The sequence below is a fragment of the Nilaparvata lugens genome, chromosome 3 (assembly GCF_014356525.2).
Source record: "Nilaparvata lugens isolate BPH chromosome 3, ASM1435652v1, whole genome shotgun sequence".
NCBI classification, from domain to species: domain Eukaryota; kingdom Metazoa; phylum Arthropoda; class Insecta; order Hemiptera; family Delphacidae; genus Nilaparvata; species Nilaparvata lugens.
The window spans coordinates 13,586,535-13,612,671 of NC_052506.1; the positions used below are offsets into that span (position 1 = coordinate 13,586,535).

Below are 26,137 nucleotides of genomic sequence, written 5' to 3' on the forward strand. Positions count from 1 at the left end.
AATTATAAAAAAGTCCGAAATTTTAGGGGTTTTGGGGGTGAAGCCACCCTCAGGCGTGTCAGCAAATTTCAGATTCAAATTCAGCGCTCCAAAATACAGAAAGAACAGTCGAGGAAAATTCTTTCGGGGCTGTTTCCTGAAAAACGACCATTTGACTGGACTATATATATGTGTGATGCTAATTCGAGATATAGCTAAATGGGTTTTGGCAAACGACTGAGCAACGACCAACCATTTATGTCAGTGATTTTAAACTATGTCTCACATAGCTATGTTTGATTTTATGTAACGACTCTGCAACCGGGCACAAGTTTTGTCACAAATGTTTTATAACATGAAGGCTTCCCATTCATGACAGTTAAAAGTGAATCTCACGACATAATAATATTCAGCAAATCAGCAGATCAAAATAATGAAACAATAACTGAAAATAATAGAAAAAATGTGCTAGATAGCAAGCCAGTGCGCGGGTACAGTACCTTGCTGCATCTCACCATTTGATTGGCCACTGGTAGACAGGGGGCGGAAGCGAGGGGGGCTGGAGCGGGGGGCACTTCCCCCTCCACCACCCCACCAACTGCTCCTTCTTCCTCCTCTTCCACTTCCTCTTCTCTCACATCACCCTCAGCACCTTCTTCTAGTAGAATATCACCATTGCTTTCCTGATGAGAGCAGAGCAAAAATTATAATCACATCTGTATCAACTTGTCTTTTTTCTTTAGGCCTACTTTTGAATATAAATAAAAATATAAATCCGAGTACCCTTTTCAAAATTATCAAGTCACATGTTTCGGCTATATAATGCCATTATCAAGTCTTGATCATTATAAGTCTTGACATGAATGACATGATATAGCCGAAACATGTCGTGACTAAATAGATTTAAAAAGGGTCCTCACATTTATATTTTTATTCTATATCAACCAGTATAGAATAGACACGTCCCATTGTATATTCATACGAAAGTCGATGAAGCCAACATCTACTGCCATATCGCCCCATCGTGACGTAAGCATCGTGACGTCAGCATTATACTAGTTGACCGAGCGAAGTGAGATCTAAGATTCAAGTCGACGGTTTGGCATTTCTCTTAATGTTTGAATGTTCAAATGTTTATATGTTGCGCATTTACGGCGAAACGCGGTAATAGATTTTCATGAAATTTGACAGGTATGATTCTTTTTTAATTGCGCGTCGACGTATATACAAGGTTTTTGGAAATTTTGCATTTCAAGGATAATAAAAAAGGAAAAAGGAGCCTCCTTCATACGCCAATATTAGAGTAAAAATCAGACTATAGAATTACTACTAGTAGTTCTGTGAACAGTAAACCTCACGCAGTATTCTCATTCACAAGTACCTGATTGAAACTATACACCTTATAGAAATACAAAATAGACTGGCTTCTCCACACATATGTATAGTCACTTGTCAGCTGATTTATGATGAACAATTCTATAGTCTGATTTTTACTTTCCTTGCCCTATTACCATAGGTAAGGAAAGTATTGCTTTCCGAAAAAATTAAGGTACCTCAATTTCTAAATTTCTATACGTTTCAAGTTCCCCTGAGTCCAAAAAAGTGGTTTTTGGGTATTGGTCTGTATGTGTGTGTGTGTATGAGTGTATGTGCGTCTGTGTACACGATATCTCATCTCCCAATTAACGGGATGACTTGAAATTTGGAATTTTAAGGTCCTTACACTATAAGGATTTGACACGAACGATTTCGATCAAATGCAATTCAAGATGGCGGCTAAAATGGCGAAAATGTCAAAAACAGGGATTTTCGCGATTTTCTCGAAAACGGCTCTAACGATTTTGATTAAAGTTATACCTAGAATAGTCATCGATCAGCTCTATCAACTGCCACAAGTCCCATATCTATAAAAATTTCAGGAGCTCCGCCCCATCTATGCAAATTTTGATTTTAGATTCTCAATTATCAGGCTTCAGATACAATTTAAACAGAAAACTTTGAGTGGAAAAGATTGAGCATGAGAATCTCTACAATTAATGTTCAGTAACATTTTCACCTAAAATTAAAAATAAGCTCGAAATTCGAGAAAATGTGATTATCCAATTATTGCAAACTGTTGATTCTATTAAATGATTCACTATGAAGAGATAGCAGACCTCTCGTGTGTCTCCAGCGTTATTGCCCTGTCACCAGCTGGCTCAAATCTTTGAATAGTAGACTTGAGATGCGCGGGTATACTAGCGTCAGGTGATCAATTTTCATAACGGCAAGGAAAGTTGAGTGAGTGCGCCACACCAGATTTTTACTCTAATATTGGCGTATGAAGGAGGCTCCTTTTTCCTTTAATATTATCCTTGAAATGCAAAATATCCAAAAACCTTGTATATACGTCGACGCGCAATCAAAAAAGGAACATACCTGTCAAATTTCATGAAAATCTATCACCGCGTTTCGCCGTAAATGCGCAACATATAAACATTTAAACATTAAGAGAAATGCCAAACCGTCGACTTGAATCTCAGACCTCACTCAGAGCTCGGTCAATAATATTAAGTTCTTGATTATATAATTTTAGTTCTTTAATAATTTATTCCATCTAAAATAGATACAATTTGCTATGGAAAACAATGTAAACAAACTCTACAGGAAAGCTTTCTATACGATGCTGACGTCACGATGGAGCGATATGGCAGTCGATGTTGGCTTCATCGACTTTCAGTATGGGGCGTGTCTATTCTAGAACTGGTCTAAGCAGCTAGTTCACCAATTGAACCTACGAAAACAAAAGTATAACATCTGTGAAATGTATGTGATCAAAAGAAGAAAAAAATGATTCAATCATCAGCTACATAACCTCACAATATCTTGTGATATGTTTATGGAAATACTTATTAGAAATTAATATTTTTTATTGGCATACTAAGTTGCGTATAAGATGTAGGCTTCAAAGAATAGAAACCGTCATGACAAAGAAATCTGAATAAACAGACTGTACCACAAGATGAAAGTTTATTGATTCAAACGTTCATCGGCAAATATGCACTGACTTTTGGCTAAAAACAGTTGAACTTTTCTATGAATTATGTTTAGACAAAGAGGCTAAACTCATCTCGAAGCAAATTAAGCTTTTGAAGCATCTCGAAGCAAATTATTTTTTTGATCAATGTGAAGTCAGTTGATGTACTGTTTTCGTCCACCATGATTACTAAAGAATAGCATAGAAGTGCTTTACATAATAATGTTTGTTATTCCGTTTTTAGTGGTGTAGTGTTCTTTATCTATTCATACAACTGCAAAAAAGTTAAGCAAGTTATTTTTTCTGTGAAAAGAAACTTAAGATTTTGAACATTATTAGAATTATTGTTCAATATCAAACAATTATTTAATATTACACTCATTTATTACCATAGTAAAAAATAATTAAGTTATTTCAGGAATTGTAAAGCCAAATTTTAACACTACATGAAAAAACTTGGAATCCCCTCAACTTCTTTCTCAGGAATAGAAAGAGCTTATTATAGAATAGAATAGAATGACTTCTTTATTTTTTTGAGGTGGCGAAGTTTGAACAGTATTGCCCACTCTACTTGACCACGTCGTTAGCAAAAAAAAAAAAAAAAAAAAATACAATACAAAATATGCAGAGATAATATAAAAAAATAGAAGCAGGAAATTACAATAAAATGTAATAAATATGAGAGTTCAATTATGAAACAGTATAAACGTGAATACTTACATTATTATTGTTATTGTTGATGAGATTGGTATTATTGTTGTTGTTATTCATCGATGCAACAAACCTATGGAATGTGACATCATTTATAAGTACATCGGCCACAGTTCCCAACAATTCTTCATAAACATCTCTCAATCTGAAAAAAAGACAAAACTCTGTTATTGAAAGGCTGATTTATTAAATTTTGAAAGATGATAATAAATATTATTATACAGATAATAATAAATATAGGTGGTGCGTAACCCACCTAAAAGACTGTAGGTCCATTCATCTCTCATTATCATCCGCCTATTTATCCACGCACAAGCCTAGAACTCATGTAGGCATCGCCTTCAGTAAAAAAGTATATATATTGTTTAAGTAGTAATCATTCATAAAAACAATCTTATTTCTACATCCATTCTTTCAAGGATATCTTGATTCAGTAATTATTAATACTTTTTGATCGCTTTATTCAATTATATTAACAGTAATACATAACCTATTTTTTCGGACATGTTATTCATTATCAAAATTTCGGAACAGAATAGTTTTGGATCATGCCTGTTGTTCTTTCCCCATCATATTTATATGATTAAATTCAATATGTTTAAATTCAATTGTAAATAATTACCATTTAAGGCCCACTGCAAATAGATATGTCACATATCACACTAACATTGAATGTTTAAGAAAACAGTTGATTTATATAGGCACTAAAATAATAAACCTTATTCCGGATCACTTCCTCATAGACTCTAAGATTAGTAGAAAAACTAAACTAGAAATAAAAACCTGGACATACAGTAACGTTTTCTTCCATATCGACGTATGAATCTCGAGATTTCTGCTCAAACAGCTGTTTGCAAGGCCATTTCTTTTAGATACATTTGTTGAAAGTGGACTCGCTTAAAATTTTTGCACATTTTTTTCTCTTTTTTCCTACTATCTTCTCCAATTCTTCCCTTCTTCTTATCCTCTTTTCCCCTTCTTTCCTTACTTCTATACCCTCACCTGCCTATTACATGGGAAACCATAGTTGGCTATGTATTTTTCCTCCTTTCTTTCTATTCAGCACACGCCGCCATGAAGCCTGTCTTTGTATGTCATTGGAAATTTATTTTTGATTGTGATTTTTTTGTGTTTTGATTTCTTTTATACATATTGTTTTGTATTGATTGGAATAAAAATTGATTGAATGTTTTGTAATTCTATCCATAGAAAATAAATAAATATATTTATATACAATAAAGTCACAGTGGTCACGTATGGAAGTAAAGTGTGGATATTATCATCCGAAGCTGCAGCGAATCTAGACCGCTGGGGAAGGAAAATGCTGCGTAGAATATACGGATCTGTGTTTCATGAGGGTGTATGGCGAATAATAAATAACAATAAATTAGCTGCACTCTATAAAGAGCCGCCCCTGTCTGTATATGTCAGACTGAGCCGCTTGAGATGGGCAGGGCATGTGGAGCGGATGCCAGACACTTGGTCTCCCAGAAAAATATATCTGGGACAACCAGGAGGCAAAAGACCGGTGGGAAAGCCAAGACTGAGATGGGTGGATGGCATCTCAAAGGATGCAGCAGAACTTCTTCGCATCAGGAATTGGAGAATCAGGGCAAGAGATCGTGATGGATGGAGGCCAGGGCTCGATTTGGGCTGTAGCGCCATCGAAGAAGAAGAAGAAGAAGAATATATACAATAGAGTAGTCAACTTTTGGATATATATTACAGTATCATAGTTATCGCATACAAATACAGTTACTATGCGCTAAAATGATACAAGTACATTAAATTGTTAAAATATGGAATACACTACAATCGCTTAGTTTCAGTCTAAATCTTGAATAGTGATTAAATAGCTCACCTGCACCCTTGGAATTTCAGAAGCGCGCCTTCCAAAGAAGCAATTAATTGTTCCTGCCTGAACTGTGGTGGTATCACTGGAGAACAAAGTTGCGTATCTCTTCCAGAAGACTGGGTCCGCAGATGCCTCCAAAGTGAGCCTTGAGAAATGGCAACATTGCAACTGACACACCACGGATTTCCCAATCCAGCTTGCTGCAGCCCTGAAAGATTAAAGAGTGAATAGGTTCCGATCAGAATAAGAAAGGCAATAATATATTAGTTACTTTACTTAATCGAAGCCTCTTCTACCTTTCGGTGTAGAGTTTACGAGAGATTTCCATCTATCACGATCCTGCGCTAAACGGCCAATCACTCTCCAATCACCACCCCTAGACTCCAAATTTCTCGGGAGGTCATCAGACAATCTTTTCCTCGGTTTTCCAGCTCGCCTTCTTCCCTCTGCCTTACTTTCCCATATCAGTTTTGGTATCAGAGGGCCTCTCCTCGCCCATCCTTATTACATGGCCCAGCCATCTAAGCTGCCCTCCCTCTATCCTCTGTGTAATTGGATTAGAGTTGACCACCGCTCTTAACCTACCGCCGCAGTGCAGGATGGTTTCTCACAGCTTGGCGTTGTTGTCCTTTGAGATGGGTGTCTGGCTTGGAAGTGTTTCGGCCGCATTGCAGGATGACTGTTAACGGTTGCCGGAAGATCAACAGCTGGGTTTTTTCGTTATTTTTCGTGATAGAGAAATTCTGATTGCAGATTCGTTCTCAGCGACCCCAAGTTTAGCCTGAAGGCTCAGAATGTCAACAATGTTTTTAAATAATTAAAAATCATAATGAAAAGTCATTAATATGGTAGTACACCACGTTTCTGGTAACTTTTACTGGTGACTGGAGTTTATAGGTAACACAAAAATCAAAATAATGAGAAAGAAAACTGCTGATGAACGCGAATAAGACCGCCACTCCATTGTTCTATTGTCTCGGCTGCTTGGCTGGAGGGATCAAATAACCGACTGGATTGATCTTCCGTCTGTCCGCTAGGCGGAACTACGCCGACCATTGCTGAGTGGAAGAGCTTACTGCGGCCGCTCGCATTCCCACCAACGCTGCTATTATTTGCTGTCTCAGCGCCTAGTCAGAGTCAGACAAGCATCCAGCCTGCACTGCGGAGCTAGGTTTATAGCCTGATTTCTCAGTCGGTCTCTTCTTGTCTTCCCAATCACTCTTCTTAGGAAGCGCATTTCTTGGGCTTACTCTTACTTCTCTGTCAAAGCCCACGTCTCAGAAGAGTATAACAAAGTAGGAACATATGTGGACCAGAAGACTGCCATTTTCGCTTTCTGGCTGACATCTTTCATATTAAGGAACCCTCTTGATAGCGCATAGCAGAGTCTACCACCAGAAGCAGTTCTAGAATTTATTTCTTCCTCCATTCTTTCAAGGATATCTTGATTCAGTAATTATTAATACTTTTTGATCGCTTTATTCAATTATATTAACAGTAATACATAACCTATTTTTTCGGACATGTTATTCATTATCAAAATTTCGGAACAGAATAGTTTTGGATCATGCCTGTTGTTCTTTCCCCATCATATTTATATGATTAAATTCAATATGTTTAAATTCAATTGTAAATAATTACCATTTAAGGCCCACTGCAAATAGATATGTCACATATCACACTAACATTGAATGTTTAAGAAAACAGTTGATTTATATAGGCACTAAAATAATAAACCTTATTCCGGATCACTTCCTCATAGACTCTAAGATTAGTAGAAAAACTAAACTAGAAATAAAACCTGGACATACAATAACTTTTTCTTCCATATCGATGTATGAATCTCCAGATTTCTGCTCAAAATACTGTTTACAAGGCCAATTCTTTTAGATACATTTGTTGAAAGTGGACTCGCTTAAATTTTTGCACATTTTTTTCTCTTTTTTCCTACTATCTTCTCCAATTCTTCCCTTCTTCTTATCCTCTTTTCCCCTTCTTTCCTTACTTCTATACCCTCACCTGCCTATTACATGGGAAACCATAGTTGGCTATGTATTTTTTCCTCCTTTCTTTCTATTCAGCACACGCCGCCATGAAGCCTGTCTTTGTATGTCATTGGAAATTTATTTTTGATTGTGATTTTTTTGTGTTTTGATTTCTTTTATACATATTGTTTTGTATTGATTGGAATAAAAATTGATTGAATGTTTTGTAATTCTATCCATAGAAAATAAATAAATATATTTATATACAATAAAGTCACAGTGGTCACGTATGGAAGTAAAGTGTGGATATTATCATCCGAAGCTGCAGCGAATCTAGACCGCTGGGGAAGGAAAATGCTGCGTAGAATATACGGATCTGTGTTTCATGAGGGTGTATGGCGAATAATAAATAACAATAAATTAGCTGCACTCTATAAAGAGCCGCCCCTGTCTGTATATGTCAGACTGAGCCGCTTGAGATGGGCAGGGCATGTGGAGCGGATGCCAGACACTTGGTCTCCCAGAAAAATATATCTGGGACAACCAGGAGGCAAAAGACCGGTGGGAAAGCCAAGACTGAGATGGGTGGATGGCATCTCAAAGGATGCAGCAGAACTTCTTCGCATCAGGAATTGGAGAATCAGGGCAAGAGATCGTGATGGATGGAGGCCAGGGCTCGATTTGGGCTGTAGCGCCATCGAAGAAGAAGAAGAAGAAGAATATATACAATAGAGTAGTCAACTTTTGGATATATTATTACAGTATCATAGTTATCGCATACAAATACAGTTACTATGCGCTAAAATGATACAAGTACATTAAATTGTTAAAATATGGAATACACTACAATCGCTTAGTTTCAGTCTAAATCTTGAATAGTGATTAAATAGCTCACCTGCACCCTTGGAATTTCAGAAGCGCACCTTCCAAAGAAGCAATTAATTGTTCCTGCCTGAACTGTGGTGGAATCAACTGGAGAACAAAGTTGCGTATCTCTTCCAGAAGACTGGGTCCGCAGATGCCTCCAAAGTGAGCCTTGAGAAATGGCAACATTGCAACTGACACACCACGGATTTCCCAATCCAGCTTGCTGCAGCCCTGAAAGATTAAAGAGTGAATAGGTTCCGATCAGAATAAGAAAGGCAATAATATATTAGTTACTTTACTTAATCGAAGCCTCTTCTACCTTTCGGTGTAGAGTTTACGAGAGATTTCCATCTATCACGATCCTGCGCTAAACGGCCAATCACTCTCCAATCACCACCCCTAGACTCCAAATTTCTCGGGAGGTCATCAGACAATCTTTTCCTCGGTTTTCCAGCTCGCCTTCTTCCCTCTGCCTTACTTTCCCATATCAGTTTTGGTATCAGAGGGCCTCTCCTCGCCCATCCTTATTACATGGCCCAGCCATCTAAGCTGCCCTCCCTCTATCCTCTGTGTAATTGGATTAGAGTTGACCACCGCTCTTAACCTACCGCCGCAGTGCAGGATGGTTTCTCACAGCTTGGCGTTGTTGTCCTTTGAGATGGGTGTCTGGCTTGGAAGTGTTTCGGCCGCATTGCAGGATGACTGTTAACGGTTGCCGGAAGATCAACAGCTGGGTTTTTTCGTTATTTTTCGTGATAGAGAAATTCTGATTGCAGATTCGTTCTCAGCGACCCCAAGTTTAGCCTGAAGGCTCAGAATGTCAACAATGTTTTTAAATAATTAAAAATCATAATGAAAAGTCATTAATATGGTAGTACACCACGTTTCTGGAAACTTTTTACTGGTGACTGGAGTTTATAGGTAACACAAAAATCAAAATAATGAGAAAGAAAACTGCTGATGAACGCGAATAAGACCGCCACTCCATTGTTCTATTGTCTCGGCTGCTTGGCTGGAGGAGATCCAATAACCGACTGGATTGATCTTCCGTCTGTCCGCTAGGCGGAACTACGCCGACCATTGCTGAGTGGAAGAGCTTACTGCGGCCGCTCGCATTCCCACCAACGCTGCTATTATTTGCTGTCTCAGCGCCTAGTCAGAGTCAGACAAGCATCCAGCCTGCACTGCGGAGCTAGGTTTATAGCCTGATTTCTCAGTCGGTCTCTTCTTGTCTTCCCAATCACTCTTCTTAGGAAGCGCATTTCTTGGGCTTACTCTTACTTCTCTGTCAAAGCCCACGTCTCAGAAGAGTATAACAAAGTAGGAACATATGTGGACCAGAAGACTGCCATTTTCGCTTTCTGGCTGACATCTTTCATATTAAGGAACCCTCTTGATAGCGCATAGCAGAGTCTACCACCAGAAGCAGTTCTAGAATTTATTTCTTCCTCCATTCTGCCCTCTTGATGTATTTTAGCTCCAAAATATTTGAAGTTGGTGACCTGTTCAATTCTTCTATTTCTCAACTTAATCTCTATCTCTCTGTGTTCAGTTGCCACAGCCATCACTTTAGTTTTGTCTATGCTTATCTCCATCTTCTTCTTTTCCAGTTCCTCATTCCAGATCAGATGTTTATGTTATGCTGAAGATCCTCTTCCTTTGCAGCCAACAGGACAAGGTCTCCTGCATAAGCCTGCTTTGAGACTTTCACTCTCTGTAGTCGCCAGTGACCCACTGTCAATCTTTTTTCTCTATCCTTGCAGGCCTTCATCACTCCATCCATCAATATAACAAAAATATACGGAACATATGAGTTATTAATCTCAACTATTATTTATGGTCTTTGATCACTCCCTGGAACAAGATAATAAATACTCATTTATCTCTATGGAGTAAAGTCCAGTTTGTCAAGTGAAAATACTTTGTAGATTTGAAGTGGACCCATTCAGAAATATAACATGGGATGGACACAACTGCAATTGAAGTACACTGATTTATATTGAAAACGATTTATATTGTTTAAAACTGATTTATATTGAAAAAGGAGTGATCCGTGGTCTAGTGGATAAAGTGCTTGCGTAGCAGCATAGAGATCCCGGATTCAAACCCCACTGAGAGCCAAAAGTTTTTTAAAGAGATCACTCCCGTGCTATCGGATGGGCACGTTAAACTGTCGGTCCCGGCTGAAGTATGACAGTCGTAAGGCCCATTGACGGCTTAAATTATATATTCAGGCGGTGGGACCTTCCCGCAAGGGACTCCCCACCAACAAAAGCCATACGAATTTTATTTTATTTTTTATTTATATTGAAAACGTCAAACTTTCAAAAGACAGCTCTATCAAATTTGAGTCAAAACTCAACTTTGCAATCGTTAGCTATGCTTTGTAGCGAGGGAATGAATTAGTTGGATTATTGACCGAACGTAGTGAGGTCTATGTTTCAACTCGATTTGCTTTTGTCTGTCTGTATGTAACGCGATTACGGCCAAAAACGCGTTGATAGAATTCGATGATATTTGGCAGGAATATTCCTTTTTCAACTGCACGTCGATGTAAACACAAGGTTTTTTGAAATTTTGCATTTTAAGGATAATATGAAAATAAAAGGAATTCCTTCATACTCTGATATCACTATTTATATATTATCATCTACTTTGAAGATAGGATCAATCCGACTGTAGAAATATTCATAATCAATCAGCTGACAAGTGGATTATTCATTATTTATAGCATGCATTACACATATGTCTGGCCGTGTCTGATAACAAAATTGAGTTTTGGATCTTGGAGAAAACAAATAACAGTTTTTAAGAGTAAATTATGATTCAACTGTGAATTGTGATTCAACCATAGTTGATTTAACTGAATCAACTAGAACAGGTGACATCAGATACTTGTGGATGAGAAAACTGCGTGAGGTCTACTGTTCACAGAACTACTAGTGTTATACAGCAAATGATTATTCGAAAGTATTGTCAAGTTTTATTGCGTGTTACACGTTGAAGGAGTCTTCGACTGCCAGGCAATTGCATTAATGATTTGATGAAGAAATGAATACATTACAATATTATGATTGTTATAAAAATATCAATGTAGGTACGGGAAAATGTTGAGTGCATCATGGGACTCCAGTTTTTTTTCTCTCTCAAAAAAAAAAAAAAAATGTAGGGAGGAAAAGTTGCCCATTATTTAGAATAATTTTTTTAGGATTAACAATTATTATTAGGATTATTTGGAATCATCTTTTTTATTATTATTCAAGTTGGAAGATTTCATTGAAGTGACTTACATTTGAGAGATTGTGCATCGGTGTGGTTTCCTTGCAGTTTACCAAATTTCGAGGCTGACTTTCTTGGTAGGCGGCAGATTCCTGGAAGTCCTCTTGTCCCATGGATTCTTGTTGTTGGCTCTCTTTCAGACAACATGCGCCCTACCAATAATAATGATAATTGAACAAAACAATTAAATTAAACCACTTTGTAGTGATTTTCATAAATAATTAATTTAGTTTTTCTATAAGTAAGGAACTAGTACTGGCTATAATAATAAATAGAAACAGCGAACAAAAATGCACAATACAAAATATACTGTCACAGAGTATATTTTATGTTATACAGTATAAGTCACAATAATTATTTTTGGTCAATTATCTAACGAGTAGATACGTATACCGAAATACAATGAATTATTATAATTATTTGATAGAAATAAGCTATATTATAAAATAAATTGTACGGGATCACATCATATGTACGGGCTTATACATGTACGCATCATCACGTCTAAGCTACTGATCTGATTAAATTGAATTTTGCATAAAGATTCCTTATTTACAGAGGAAGGTTATAGGCCTATTTTCAGCTCTTCAAGATTTCAGTTAGACATGTTTCAGTTAAGCCTGATTAAATACGTTTCTATCATTGGTTCTCGTGGCATTTAATCATACAGAAAATATAACATAAGAAGATATCCCATGGTATAGGGCGTTTACGTTCCAAATTTCACTGTTAACTCAGGCTGATAGTTCAAGTAGTTCTTTTTCGTGAAGCTATGAAACGCTAGTAGTATCTCATATTGTGCCGTTCTTACACTCTCACCCGGCCAAAACACTAATAATCGATAGTAGTCGACAGTAATCGGCTTGAGATTATAAAAACGGCTTGAAATTTGAAACATAAACGACCTATTATACCATGGTTTATTTTCGTATGCTATCTTTTCTCTATGATTTATAAACACAGTGGAATTCAAGATATACGTGCAACCGGAAGTATGTCTTATAGACTTGAGAGGAATTTAATTCTTATTTGATTTAATTTACTGTCATTGTCATTTTATGTTGTACAGTAGGTCACAATAGTTATTCTTGGTCAATTATCTACCGATTTAAATCATGTTATTAATGACATTTATTGGAGTAATTTCAATAAACAAATGATTATTTGAAGACAAGGTTACCTGCTGGGAAGCGGCTGCGGAACAAGCACGGGTGGCCAAGTTGTGAATGGTTATCAGGGCAGCTTGTCGGTCAGAGTCCGAACTCAAGTGCTTCAAATCTCTGAACAGTTGTAGCAAATAATTGATCTGCCGCTCATTCACAGATATGAGAGCTGCTACTTCAGAGTAGAACGCTTCCTCTAGAGAATCCATCTGCTCGCTACTGTAATATACAATACATTATAATTAAACAATCAACATAATTGAACATTTGCTTCCGGGTTTTACTATGGTAAAACAAAGTCAAATTTTGTTGAGAGAAATCATAGGTACCGTACATTAATTAAATTGAGCAATAATACTCACAAAGGTATGAAATGTGAAAAAATTGTTTTTGAGGTTAAGATTAACAGTTACTTTGACCTCATCTATACGGTTTGAATTTTCGCTCGCTACAGAGCTCACGGCAGAGTAAACTAGTCTTTATTCACTCGTATAGTCTGCCCAAAATAGGTCGTGCGTGCATTCAAGGTACGTTTTCCTTTATGAGTATTTTTCCGCAGTCGACGACGGCTTGTATTTTTGACATTCATATTGTCCAAATTTCAAGTGTGCTAAAACAGCTGATCAAATAAATTTTCATGATTTGTCTTTATTATTAAAGAATTAACATTTCTAATAATATCAACATATTGCCATTTAAAAGTATAAGCTCAACCTGCCCCATTAAAACATAATATTTTAGGTTATGTAGACAAATTGAAATCTACCCAATCTGAGATTCTCTCCCTGTCGTTGTCGACGACGGCATTTACGCACAAAGGAAACCCCAGCTTAAAATGGGAAACGACTCCGCTTGCGTTCATTCGATACGCCTTTCCAGTCAGTCTGAATCACATTTTTCTAAAGGACATGAATACTAAGTGCACTAGGAGAAGAGGTCATTCAGCCATTTTGAGAACCTACAACGCATGCGCAAATCTGAATTTATAGGGTAAAATACAGGCTGCCAACTGTGAGTCTTTTGCACTAAAACACCACCATCATAAATATGATCATTAAAAAAACATTATAAGTTATAATATTATATTCTCAAGAAACATATCAATAAATCAAAAATATCGAAAGCATTAAAAATATCATTAAAGTATTATTCCCAAGGAATATCATTGAATATCAAGTTATAAGTTATATTAATACTTCCACAATATTGTTGGCAGGCCTCATTTTGCGCAAGGCTTTTCTCGTAGTACACTTTTTCCCCACCACACATTTTTATTGAGACGGCTTAGGACAGAAGTATGAGCTTAGCAAGATCTTAGTGCACTACTATACCACAAACTTTCAGTATTCAATCAACTTACTTGTTATCGGAGCGAATAGGATTGATCTTACAATCAGCTTTTCGCTTGAAATTGGAGTTTCGCGGCAGGTCTTCTGTTGAGACAGTGTTCCTGAGGTGTCGCTTGCTCTTTGAGGTCTTTCCGCTCTCGTCGAGGCTGTTCCACGACCTGATCATACTCGAACTTTCCCCACCCACCGGCGCTGCACTTATCTCTCTCACCTTCTCCGCTCTCACTTTTTTACAAGCACCTGCAAAAATGTCGACATTCATTGATCATTATATTATAATTCCACGATAACTATGGATTGTTTTGTAATTGATTTCAAGGGTGGTCACTAATGACATGCAGTTGTGTTGAGCATGTGTGTACACACTTGCCGTCATATATGTGTGTCATCAGCGAAAGACTTCGAACAAAATTTTTTGAGGTTAGGTTTTCATTCTAAGGTTTTTACTTTACAAGAACCTACAAAAATTTCTGCATTCATCATATTATACTTCCACGATAGTCCAGGCGCTGGCTTACATTGAGCATACATGAGAGAGGCAGAGAATTTGACCCCAGATTATTGTTGAGGGGTCTTTAGTGTATATGAAACTCGATGTCGTCACGTCCCAGGGTGGTCGACAGATTGGGGGGAGGGGGGTAAGTTGTGAAAAACGCGCGCTTATAATATCGCCTGTCCTGCAGTTACTATTCATAGTACAGCTTTGAATTTTTCTCAATATTATGTACACATAACTGGCTTTCAATGTGGTCCTCTACACTTTTGCGATAAACAGCATAGTTTTTCCGTAAAAAAATAAAATATCTCGAAAAATGTATTTTTTTATTATAGACTTTTTGTTATTTCTCGAATATTTGAGTCGTTAGCCGACTTAGAGGAAAAGGTTCCAAATAAACGTTGTAGGCAGTTTTTTCTTGAATCCAATGATGGATGGAGATTGAAGAAAACTCAATGTTTTCAAGTTTTGAATTGCAGTTTGATGCAATATTTTCATTCTTTTCTGTTTTCAATAGAATTAAATTATAAATTTTGGTTTGTATATTTCTACTCAAAATTTTATTCAAAGTGAAACAACATAATCTACGTTCAAGACATACTTCTATCAAAATTCGGGAAGGAGACAGTTTCGGGCTAGGCCTAGGCCTGTTGGTCCTTTTCTGATCATATATTTGTGTATTATGAAATGGGAATAAATAAATATATTCAAAGTACAACATATATGAAATCACCAAACGAACAATATATGTATGCTGGGTTTTTCCTTGAATACCAGAATAAGCTGGACAAGTCATATTGTCAATGTTCGCTCCAAGCAAAGTTTCAAAGTGAAACAACATAATCTACGTTCAAGACATACTTCTATCAAAATTCGGGAAGGAGACAGTTTCGGGCTAGGCCTAGGCCTGCTGGTCCTTTTCTGATCATATATTTGTGTATTATGAAATGTGAATAAATAAATAATATATTCAAAGTACAACATATATGAAATCATCAAACGAACAATATATGTATGCTAGGTTTTTCATTGAATACCAGAATAAGCTGGACAAGTCATATTGTCAATGTTTGCTCCAAGCTGTCTAGTGCACTCCATCTTCTGAGAAAGTTGAAATCGGAAATTGGTGCCGGATACCTGCTTACTGTCTACTATGCCATGTTTCACAGCCATGTCTGTTATGGACTTCACCTGTGGGGTCACTCTGGACGACTTGGTGATGTGCTGCTTCTGCAGAAAAAGGCTGTGCGAGTGCTGACGGGCAGTGACTACATGGCTCATTGCAGACCACTCTTCAAGAGGCTAAAAATGCTTACTGTTGTAAATCAGTACATTCTTGAATGTGTGGTTCGCATCAGAGACAGAGCTAGGAGTGCTGATACTCGTGGTGAGATACATGGCTATGGAACCCGTCAGACTCACCTCATCAACATGCCAACATGCCGTTTGGCAAGGACTCAGAGGTGTTATCCTTCCATTGCCTTCAAGATGTTCAATAAGCTGCCAGAGTGGGTCAAGGATAGTGGAAGTGATGACAGTTCCGAGCAGTTTTGAAATCACTCTTGGTGGAGCATCCATTCTATAGCCTGAGTGAATTTCTTGATAGTGAGATGACATTTTGAATTGTTTTTGTGACATGTTTTATAAGCCCTGACACAGTCTATCCAGCAGCGCTGGTCAATGACTTAGAATACAACTAAAAACTAAAACTAAAAACTTTCAAACATATTTGATTGACCATATAGATAATCTGAGAGACCAGTTAGATTGAAGGTGAGTTGGTTACCTTTTGAGATGGTTTCCGGCTGCTGAGCAGTCTCTGAACAATTATTCTGATGGAAGGAGGTTTGACTAGGCCTGTTGCTTGTACAGCGAACGGGCTGCTCAGCCGCAGCGATGGCTGCACCTGCTTGCTCACCACCCAAGCTCTGGTGCGTATTCAGTTTCTCTTTGTGGTTCTGAGATCTGCAAACCGAATAAAAATATTAAGAGTATTAACTATACATGATAAAATTCTATCAATTGTTTATTTATTCATATGAGTTTGAATGATATAGATTAAAATTATATAATTCTATCAATTATTAATTAATTCATATGAGTTTGAATGATATAGATTAAACTACCCTATAACTGTTAGGAGGATCAATTGTTTATTTATTCATATGAGTTGAATGATATAGATTAAAATTATATAATTCTATCAATTATTAATTAATTCATATGAGTTTGAATGATATAGATTAAACTACCCTATAACTGTTAGGAGGATCAATTGTTTATTTATTCATATGAGTTTGAATGATATAGATTAAAATTATATAATTCTATCAATTATTAATTAATTCATATGAGTTTGAATGATATAGATTAAACTACCCTATAACTGTTAGGAGGATCAATTGTTTATTTATTCATATGAGTTTGAATGATATAGATTAAAATTATATAATTCTATCAATTATTAATTAATTCATATGAGTTTGAATGATATAGATTAAACTACCCTATAACTGGTAGGAGGATCAATTGTTTATTTATTCATATGAGTTTGAATGATATAGATTAAAATTATATAATTCTATCAATTATTAATTAATTCATATGAGTTTGAATGATATAGATTAAACTACCCTATAACTGTTAGGAGGAGCTTCTAAAAACTAGGGTGTTCTATACATTAGAGGAATACCTCAGCAGCGAATTTGTTACCACATAATGAATTAATTGTAAAGTAGTCTTGATATGGCAAAGTTCTTTCATGTTATCTTATGTTGTTTTATGTTATATGATGTTGTTTTGTGTTATCTGACATTGTTTTATATTGTACCGTAGCCTATCTGAGTTACTTCATCTATGTAAATGTCTGTCGCTTTCCTTTGTACCTGACCGACGTGACGAGATCCATGTATTTATATATTTGTTGATCAATAAAATGTATTCTATTCTAAGAATAAATGTATTTGGGTGAACTAGATACTACTAGAAAACTAAGCAAAAAAGCGTTTAGCTAATAGCCTAACTAGTTCATATTACAACACTCTAGTATTAACTGAATCTCTATTACTTATTTCTCTAACATGAGAATAGAAAAAATACCGTTTAATATAATGTGGAAAGTAAAGCTGCGTTCACACGAAAGTTATTGACAAAATGTTAATAATTTAATCTTTACAGATTCTATTAGATTGAACGGAACTTGACAAACACATATGTTCATCATGTGTATGATAAGTTACGTTCAATCTAATAGAATCTATAAAGATTAAGTTATTAACATTTTGTTAATAGCTTTGGTGTAAACGCAGCTTGAGGGCCGGTTTCCGTTCTCGGGATTTAGGTAAGTTCTAGACTTAAAACAGCTGGAGTCAGAAAATTGGCTTTCCAAAACGGGGCGTAGTCGCAGTAAATAGTTGCAGCAAAATAAATCTTCATTTTCTCATTTCTATGATTTGAAAAGTTTTTCCTTGACGAAATGAAACATTCCTAAATAATTCAAAATAGCTGAAACTTTACACTATTTTCTCTTTATTCTATTTTGTGATCAATTTGCTAGTTTTTCGAAATTTATTTTAAACGTGACTTGACTATGACAACGACTACGCCCCGTTTCGGAAAGCCAATTTTCTGACTCCAGCTGTTTAAAGCTGTTTGGCACACTTTTTATTATTTAAATTGGATAATCTTTTTCAATATAATTGTTAAGATCATTACAAGTGTTAGCTTTCCATTCATATACTGAATGTATTAAAAAAATCCAATGGAAATTTCGAAGCCGTTCATGATCTGGAAAGAAAACGGATTTTAGCACTTTCAACAACCCATAACTCGCTTATTAGACCACTTAAAAATTTCAGTTGCCACTTTTTCTCACTCTTATAATGATCTTAACAATTATATTGAAAAAGATTATTCAATTTAAATAAAAATAAAAAGGTGTACCGAACAGTCTAGAGCTCAGCTGAATCCCGAGCTCGGAGACCGGCCCTAAATATTTTTACAGTAATAATATTCTCAATTGCCTTTCATACAAATATGGCTATTTTGGAGGAGCTGACTTGATTGTCCACTGTTCTAATTATACTTGAAATAACTTATCATTTTCTTTTGATGATGTTTTTCTTTTGACGGATTGTAAAAGTTGGGGAATAAAATAAACCCTCTGTTTTGTGATTGAACAGACTAGGAGAACTCAGATTCAATTGAAATACAATTACAAAATAATATAATTCAATATATATTTATATTAGTATATAATTCAATAAATAAATAAATAAATATATATATATATATATATATATATATATATATATATATATATATATATATATATATTCATATATATATATTAAAATACTTATATATATATATATATATGATACAATTCAAACCAATTACTTGACAAAATAGGGTGTGTGATAGCAAAATCATGTCATTAGAATATTTGTGAGTATACATAAGGAATCAAACTGAATGTGATGAATGAATGAATGCAGGTATTGATCAACTTACAGGTTGAACGTCATCATATCGACCGGAGGATGCGGCTGCATAGGATGAGGCTGGAGATGATGCTGTTGAACTGTGTTCGGATCTTGGCTTCTCTCTCTTTCCCCACTCAACAGACCTTCATTGGTTTTGCTTCGAACTGACAGCAGGTTTTGTCTTGAATAACTAAAAAATTAAAAACAATATAATAATATTAGAAACAGGTCGGAAATTTTGAGCAACCTCAGTATTATACAAAATATCCTTGACGTATCTTAGCGGCAATCTAGTTTAAAAAATACAACAGTTAATGAGATTGCCATAGGAAAATCGTCTTCTTCTTCTTCTTCTTCTTTCTCAGATACCCTTCTGCCTCACAGCGTAGGGTAGTTTGAGACCGCATATTAGAAACAGGTCGGAGATTTTGAGCAACCTCAGTATTATACAAAATATCCTTAACTAATCTTAGCGGCAATCTAGTTTAAAAAATACAACAGTTAATGAGATTGCCATACAAAAATCTTCTTCTTCTTCTTTCTCAGATACCCTTCTGCCTCACAGCATAGGGTAGTTTGAGGATTCCTCGACCCAGCGCCTCCACTCATCTCTATCCACTACCTCCGTAAACAAAGCCGTAGTGCATTCGTGTGACGTCAGCACAGGAAGAGCTCCTACACCAATAGAAACACTAGCTGATATAGATCAGCTGAAATCAACGATCTTTTTATTGGTGTAGGAGCCCTACCTGTGCTGACGTCACACGATAGCCTTCTTATAATCGTCCACACTCTCATCTTCTTAAATGAATATTTTCTATTCTGTGATGGCTAGCTTTATATCGGATAGGTATCTTTTGTAGGAATAATGGAGTTTTATAGTTCTCAACTATTGGTTGTGATCGTATCTGGCAGTCTCCTCTTACTCACACGAATTAGTTGAGCCATTTTACTATGAGCAAAAGGTGAATAGCTGCTCCAGACTAGACTCACCTTTTTTGAAGCTTTTGCTTCTAAAGTTGAGCAAATACTCTAGTTTATTCATAGAATTTTGAGCATTAGATTTTACTTTTGAGCGAATGCTCAAAATATTTTTTTACGAGCATGAGCAAGGCTTTGCTCACGTTTATTCATAGAAAATGAAGCATATGCTCCATATTTTAGAAGTATAAGCAAATGCTCAACTTTATTCATATGGCCCAATGTCTCAGATCACTGATTCAGATTCCCTCTAAATAATTTTAAATTGACGATTCTTGAGAACGAACTTTCTGAATAATAACATGGAGAACAGCTGTTGTCAATATTTGCAGTAGCAGAAATCTACAGGTTAGTTGATAGAAATTAATTGAGATTCATATTGAAAAAAATAATGATCCTAGAAATTGATTCAACATAAAATACAACATAGGTAGGCTACTTCAATTGCTCAATTTCTAATTGTATTTTATTATTTTATTAGAGCAGTACAGGCATCACCAGCACAAGATATACGTGCTGGTGAGAGTTGAATAAAACTTAATTGAGTAATATACCTAATAATAAACCGAAGAGAACTCTGATCGGGGAATCAACGTTTGGTTTATTTTTTACGAGTTTTTAACAAATCTAACATGACGCGTCCTCAATATACTACCTACCAAACAAACTTACAGAACAAAAACTTGTTTGGAAATCTTCATCGACTCACTACCAACCTAACAAGAGTTCGACAGCACCTGAATCTTGTTTGGAAATCATCCAAATTATTAGATTATTAGAATTAGAAATTATTAGACGGTATTTAGATGAAACGGTAGGGGTCACGAAGTGTGTGCGCAGTGGCCAACCAGCTAGATTGCGTCATCGCCACCAACCGATGTTTTTAACACCTATTGGCAATTGATGAAACTTATTTGTAAAAAACAGATGATTGGATATAAAATTACGTCAGCTACACCGGGAATTTAGCACAATCATGCGCGTGACACATTCCTTCTTCTTCTATATACCGTGTCCACAACTAACTAACAACTCAACATAATTAGACAGAACCCGATTTGACTTAATGACCATAGTAACTATAGCAAATCTCCTGTAGTGTATCTCCATAGAAATGTTGGTGCTGACCTTCTAAAGTTGTCCCAGTAGTTGTTGGCACGGTTGCCGGGTGGCACCTGGTTGTTGAGGGCGGGCGAGGGCAGGAAGTGCGCAGGCTCGAAGTTGAGGTTGTTGCCATAGGGCGGCGGCAGTTGCGGGTAGAAGTAGTGCGAGGGGGGCGCATGTGCGGCTCTCTCTAGGTTCGACCTTGAATCGGCCGCTGCTAGCTCTGGCTCAATTATGCCTCCCGGCTGCTGCTGTTGTTGTTGTTGCTGTTGCTGCTGTTGAAGCTGTAACGTATCAATTCATGAGTGCTTGTTCAGAAAGCGTCAGTGATGTTGAAACACTAGTGCCCGGTTTCACCAACCTTGATCAAGGCATTTGAACATGGTTAAAATCTGTTCGATGCAAAATCTATAATGGTTAAGATCTATCCATGGTTGTATCAGCAATAATCCGTTCCACCAACACCAGTTATGTTCAACCACGGTCAAACCAATGGTTAAGTTTGACTGCCGCCGAACGGGCGATCAAATTATTTGAACACGGTCAAAAGACTGGTTTGATCAATTTCCTTGCTGTTTGTGGGTTATGTTTTGACGTAATGAAAAATTTCAAAGTTTTTAGTGCGATTGAATATAGTTGTAGTCATTTATTTGAGTTATTCATTAGTTTCGTTCTCGGAATCTTTTAATAAGTAAATTATTATAGTATAGAAAATAAAGGAAATTTTGAAAAAATTTTGCTTTACTCTTTTATTACACAGTAGGCCTATATTATTCAATCCTTAGATCAACCTTGCTGCTTCAATATATCTCATTAGAATTGGGATGTTCTTTTGTTCATAAAAAATTGTCAAAATTGATGGTGATTTGTAAATCTCTTTTTGTACGAGAGTATTCAATTCATATTTGAAATATTATTATAAATTATTATAGATGTGTGACTATACAAAACGTCTGTGCCAGGGGCGTATATAAGAAGGGGGCCCAGGGGGCCCGCCCCGAATAATGAATATGAAGAAAAACAGTAGGCCTACAGTAATTACAGAAAAAATTACTGTAATCTGAATTTTTGACGGTCTGACGGTAAAGTGAAAAGGGCATTCAGCGCCCTTTACCCTCTGAACATGAGCCTCTGATAATTACCTCTGAATATGAGCCAATTACCCTCTGAATATGAGCAGAAAAACTGATATTAAGTATCATGGGGTGTTACTATATTTACTATATTACAGAATTTAATTTGGATTTTCGTTTAATAATAATTATTAATTCATTAGCATTTGAATAATTGCAATATCTCAGTAATTTCCATCCATCATAATCAGATGTAGCCAATAGCAAGCCAGCAAACATGTTGGCCAACTTCAGAAAAGTACAGCTACAAGAGTTGACCATGATCAGATTTGACCGACGGAGTTTTGATCAATCCCGAGGTTGGTGGAACAGTTGTATGTTTGAACGAGTGATCAAATTTTGACATGGTCTAATTGACCATGGCTGGGCTATATTTGATCAAGGTTGGTGAAACCGGGCATTAGTGCCGGTTGCACAACAGCCGGTTAAATTTGAATCGTGATTCCACGAGAGGCAAACATAGAAGCCGTCTTATCAAGAAATCCGATTGGTTCTCGTGAAATTAATCACAGTTAAAATTTAACCGGCTGTTGTGCAACCGGGCCTTATCCGGATGTTGAACACAAAAGACTAGTGACAACTCAATTCTTGCTCGAATGTCAACTAGTCAACTTCGTATCATTTCTCTACTTTGTATAAAACAAGTTGAGACTTTTACATAATAGGGGTATTTACAATGATGGAGTTAGTTGGCTAAGTCGAGCTATTCGGTAACTCCTGCTATTTGTTAAGTCTGTGTTAACTCAATGCTATAGTAGTACGTTAGAAAAAAATTAACAGACGAGATAGCAGATAGCGCAGGTTTGAGTACGCTAACTCTAGCTAACTCTGTTAAAACGGCGGCCATATTGTTTTAGTCAAATTTGGTAGCAAAAGTGAGGTTATAAACTCTGAGTTACACAAGTTATCCGCTTGGATCGCTACTGCAGTAGGCTAATAGCATATGGTTTTAGATGGAGCGTTCACAATCCAGAGTTATGAAATAGCGCTTTGGCTGGCTAAAACAATATTGTGAATACCCCTATATCATTGTTGCCGGATTGTGAGAAATTTCAATCTTTTCATGCAGGTCCATATGACTGGATATATTCAAATTGACAATACAGTCAATGCAGAGTTATCAATTCGAATAGTACCAGTCATATAAACTTGTATGAGAAGATTGGAATTTCACACAATTTGGCACCACGGATATCAAGTCCAAGTCTCAACTTGTTTCATTCAGAGTATGAACTGCTTCTTAGTTTCTCGGTGCTATTTATTAAGCATTGATATATTATTTATTGGAAGATACGACACTTATTCATGGTCTGTTATATTCTGATGAGTGTTTGAATAATTAATTGGAAAATATGATAAAACATTATCAATCAAATCAATGTGTAGAATATAGGAACATGTAATGATAACGAAGAATACGGAATTTGATTCAAAGTGAAGCAACATAACCTACCTTTTAGACATTGACTTACTACCATCAAAATTAGAAAAGGGAACAGTGTTGGGCTAGGCCTGTTGTCCTTTTCTAATCATGTATTTGATCTGTGCATTGTTAAATATAAATAAATTAATACAGATTTGCTATTGCCGTGCTGCTATGGAATAATTGTTACTGTAAAAGGTCGATACAGTGGGTTAAACTAGAAACAGCATGAAAAAATATTTCTTTCCTTTAAAAAATATTTTATAAAATATGAAAGATGTAAAATTTGGAAGTAGAATTTGGGAAAATTTGTGAGCCTGTGATTATTATTAGTTAAAATTAACCACTATTAACGGTTAACGGTTGGATTCTAATAATTGAACAGTGAAGTATCGGCCTCAGTCACTCACCAACTGAATAGCTTCTTTGACAGCCATCAATTCGCACTGCTGATGCCAGATCATCTGGCAGCACTGATTCAATGAGTTAACAAGCAACTGGTTTATGGGAAGTTGCTGCTGTTGAGGAACAACGAACTGGTTCAGTCCACCTAAAATGGTAATCGTCATAATAAATCATTATAACTAGATTCATTGACAGAAGTACCATTTCCACTCCTTCCTAGTTATTAATATATCTCTCTATGAAAATTGCATGGATTCATTATTGACCGAACGTAGTGAGGTCTATGTTTCAACTCGATTTGCTTTTGTCTGTCTATATGTAACGCGATTACAGCCAAACGCGTTCATAGAATTCGATGAGATTTGGCAGGAATATTATTCCTTTTTCAACTGCACATCGATGTATACATAAGGTTTTTTGAAATTTTGCATTTTAAGGATAATATGAAAAGGAAAGGAATTCCTCCATACTCTGATATCACTACATGTATCATCTACTTTGAAGATAGGATCAATCAGACTATAGAATTATTCATAATCAATCAGCTGACAAGGAAGTGGATTATTCATTGCATGAATTACACAGATGTCTGGCCGTGTCTATTTCTATAAGGAAGGGTTTCTATATTTTTTATGATGCGGCCCCATCAGTATCAATATTCTCACATTTGAAAAACAAATTTAATAGGTAATAGAAAATAAAATAAAAAAATGATTAAATGAACTGAATAATGCCGAAGAAATTATAATATTTTTGATTGGAAGAAGATGATTTTAAAATAGTTGAGAAATATTTTAATCAGATGGAATGATTATCCCGAAACTGGATAAATCATCATATGGGATACAAATTCAAACGTAAATTGAGTTTATTAACATAAGTGAGTTTTTGATCTTGAAGAAAACAAATAACAGTTTTTAAGAGTAAATTATGATTCAACTGTGAATTGTGATTCAACTGAATCAACTAGAACAGGTGACATCAGATACTTGTGGATGAAAAATCTGCGTGAGGTCTACTGTTCACAGAACTACTAGTAATAAATCACCATGACTAGATTCATTGACAGAAGATAGTTCAAGAGCATTTTCACTCCTTCCTAGTTCTCTCCTTAATGTATCTCTCTCTATGAAAATTGCATGGATTTATTACAGGTTAAATTGATTTACACCCACTATACCGCATTATTCCTGTTTTAATCAATACTGTATTTTATAGTGTTAATAATAAACACAACAAAAACGTATTTTTTCAGGGCTACTTAATTTTGTTTGCATTGAAATTGGAATCAAATTCAAAAGTGAATGGAAAATAACCTATTTTTTTGACCAGTGTATGAATCAAAATTTGAGGGAGGGACGGTTTTGGGCTGTGCCTGTTGGTCCTTCTCCAATCATTTTTATGAATTGTGTTTTTATGTGTCATTGAATAAATAAATTAAAAATACACTAGGAAGTACCAAAAAGATAATTTAAACTGCATCATAGAGAAAAAATACCATAAGAAGATATCCTATCTGATATCTTCATGATAAAGTTCATTTATGTTCTAAGTTTCAAGACGATTACTGTCGAATACTGTTGATTATTACTGTCTTGGCTGAGTGAGAGCGGCACAGTATGAGAGACTACCAGCGTCAAATAGCTTCACAAAAAATAACTACTTGGACTATCAGATTGAGTTAACAGTGAAATTTGGGATATTATCACCCTAAACCATCTATACTACTATACTAACTTCTTATGCTATATTTTCTCTAAGACTAGATACTAATGTTTTCTTCGAAAGAAAGAAGTAGCCTTATTAATAGTGAATTGTCTTCAAAAGATTTAATTCAAGAGCATCTAAGTTAATTTCAGATTTAAGTTTGTTTTTTAGTCCTTAAAATTATTTCTTAAATATGTGAA

The 26,137-nt window shown here is 35.9% G+C and overlaps 1 protein-coding gene across 1 annotated transcript in view; it reads right to left on the minus strand.

Moving 5' to 3' along the window:
* The window catches only part of LOC111052041 (pericentriolar material 1 protein), a 51,628-nt gene that overhangs the window by 6,288 nt on the left and 19,203 nt on the right, over positions 1 to 26,137 (minus strand). Inside the window, exons 9-18 of the mRNA XM_039422550.1 lie at positions 24,236 to 24,375; positions 21,294 to 21,553; positions 19,213 to 19,374; positions 16,487 to 16,665; positions 14,216 to 14,444; positions 12,873 to 13,074; positions 11,704 to 11,844; positions 8,442 to 8,644; positions 3,716 to 3,851; positions 480 to 662 (exon numbers count right to left, since the gene is read on the minus strand). Coding sequence (XP_039278484.1) covers positions 480 to 662; positions 3,716 to 3,851; positions 8,442 to 8,644; positions 11,704 to 11,844; positions 12,873 to 13,074; positions 14,216 to 14,444; positions 16,487 to 16,665; positions 19,213 to 19,374; positions 21,294 to 21,553; positions 24,236 to 24,375 — 1,835 coding nt within the window. The remainder of the gene's footprint in view (positions 1 to 479; positions 663 to 3,715; positions 3,852 to 8,441; positions 8,645 to 11,703; positions 11,845 to 12,872; positions 13,075 to 14,215; positions 14,445 to 16,486; positions 16,666 to 19,212; positions 19,375 to 21,293; positions 21,554 to 24,235; positions 24,376 to 26,137) is intronic.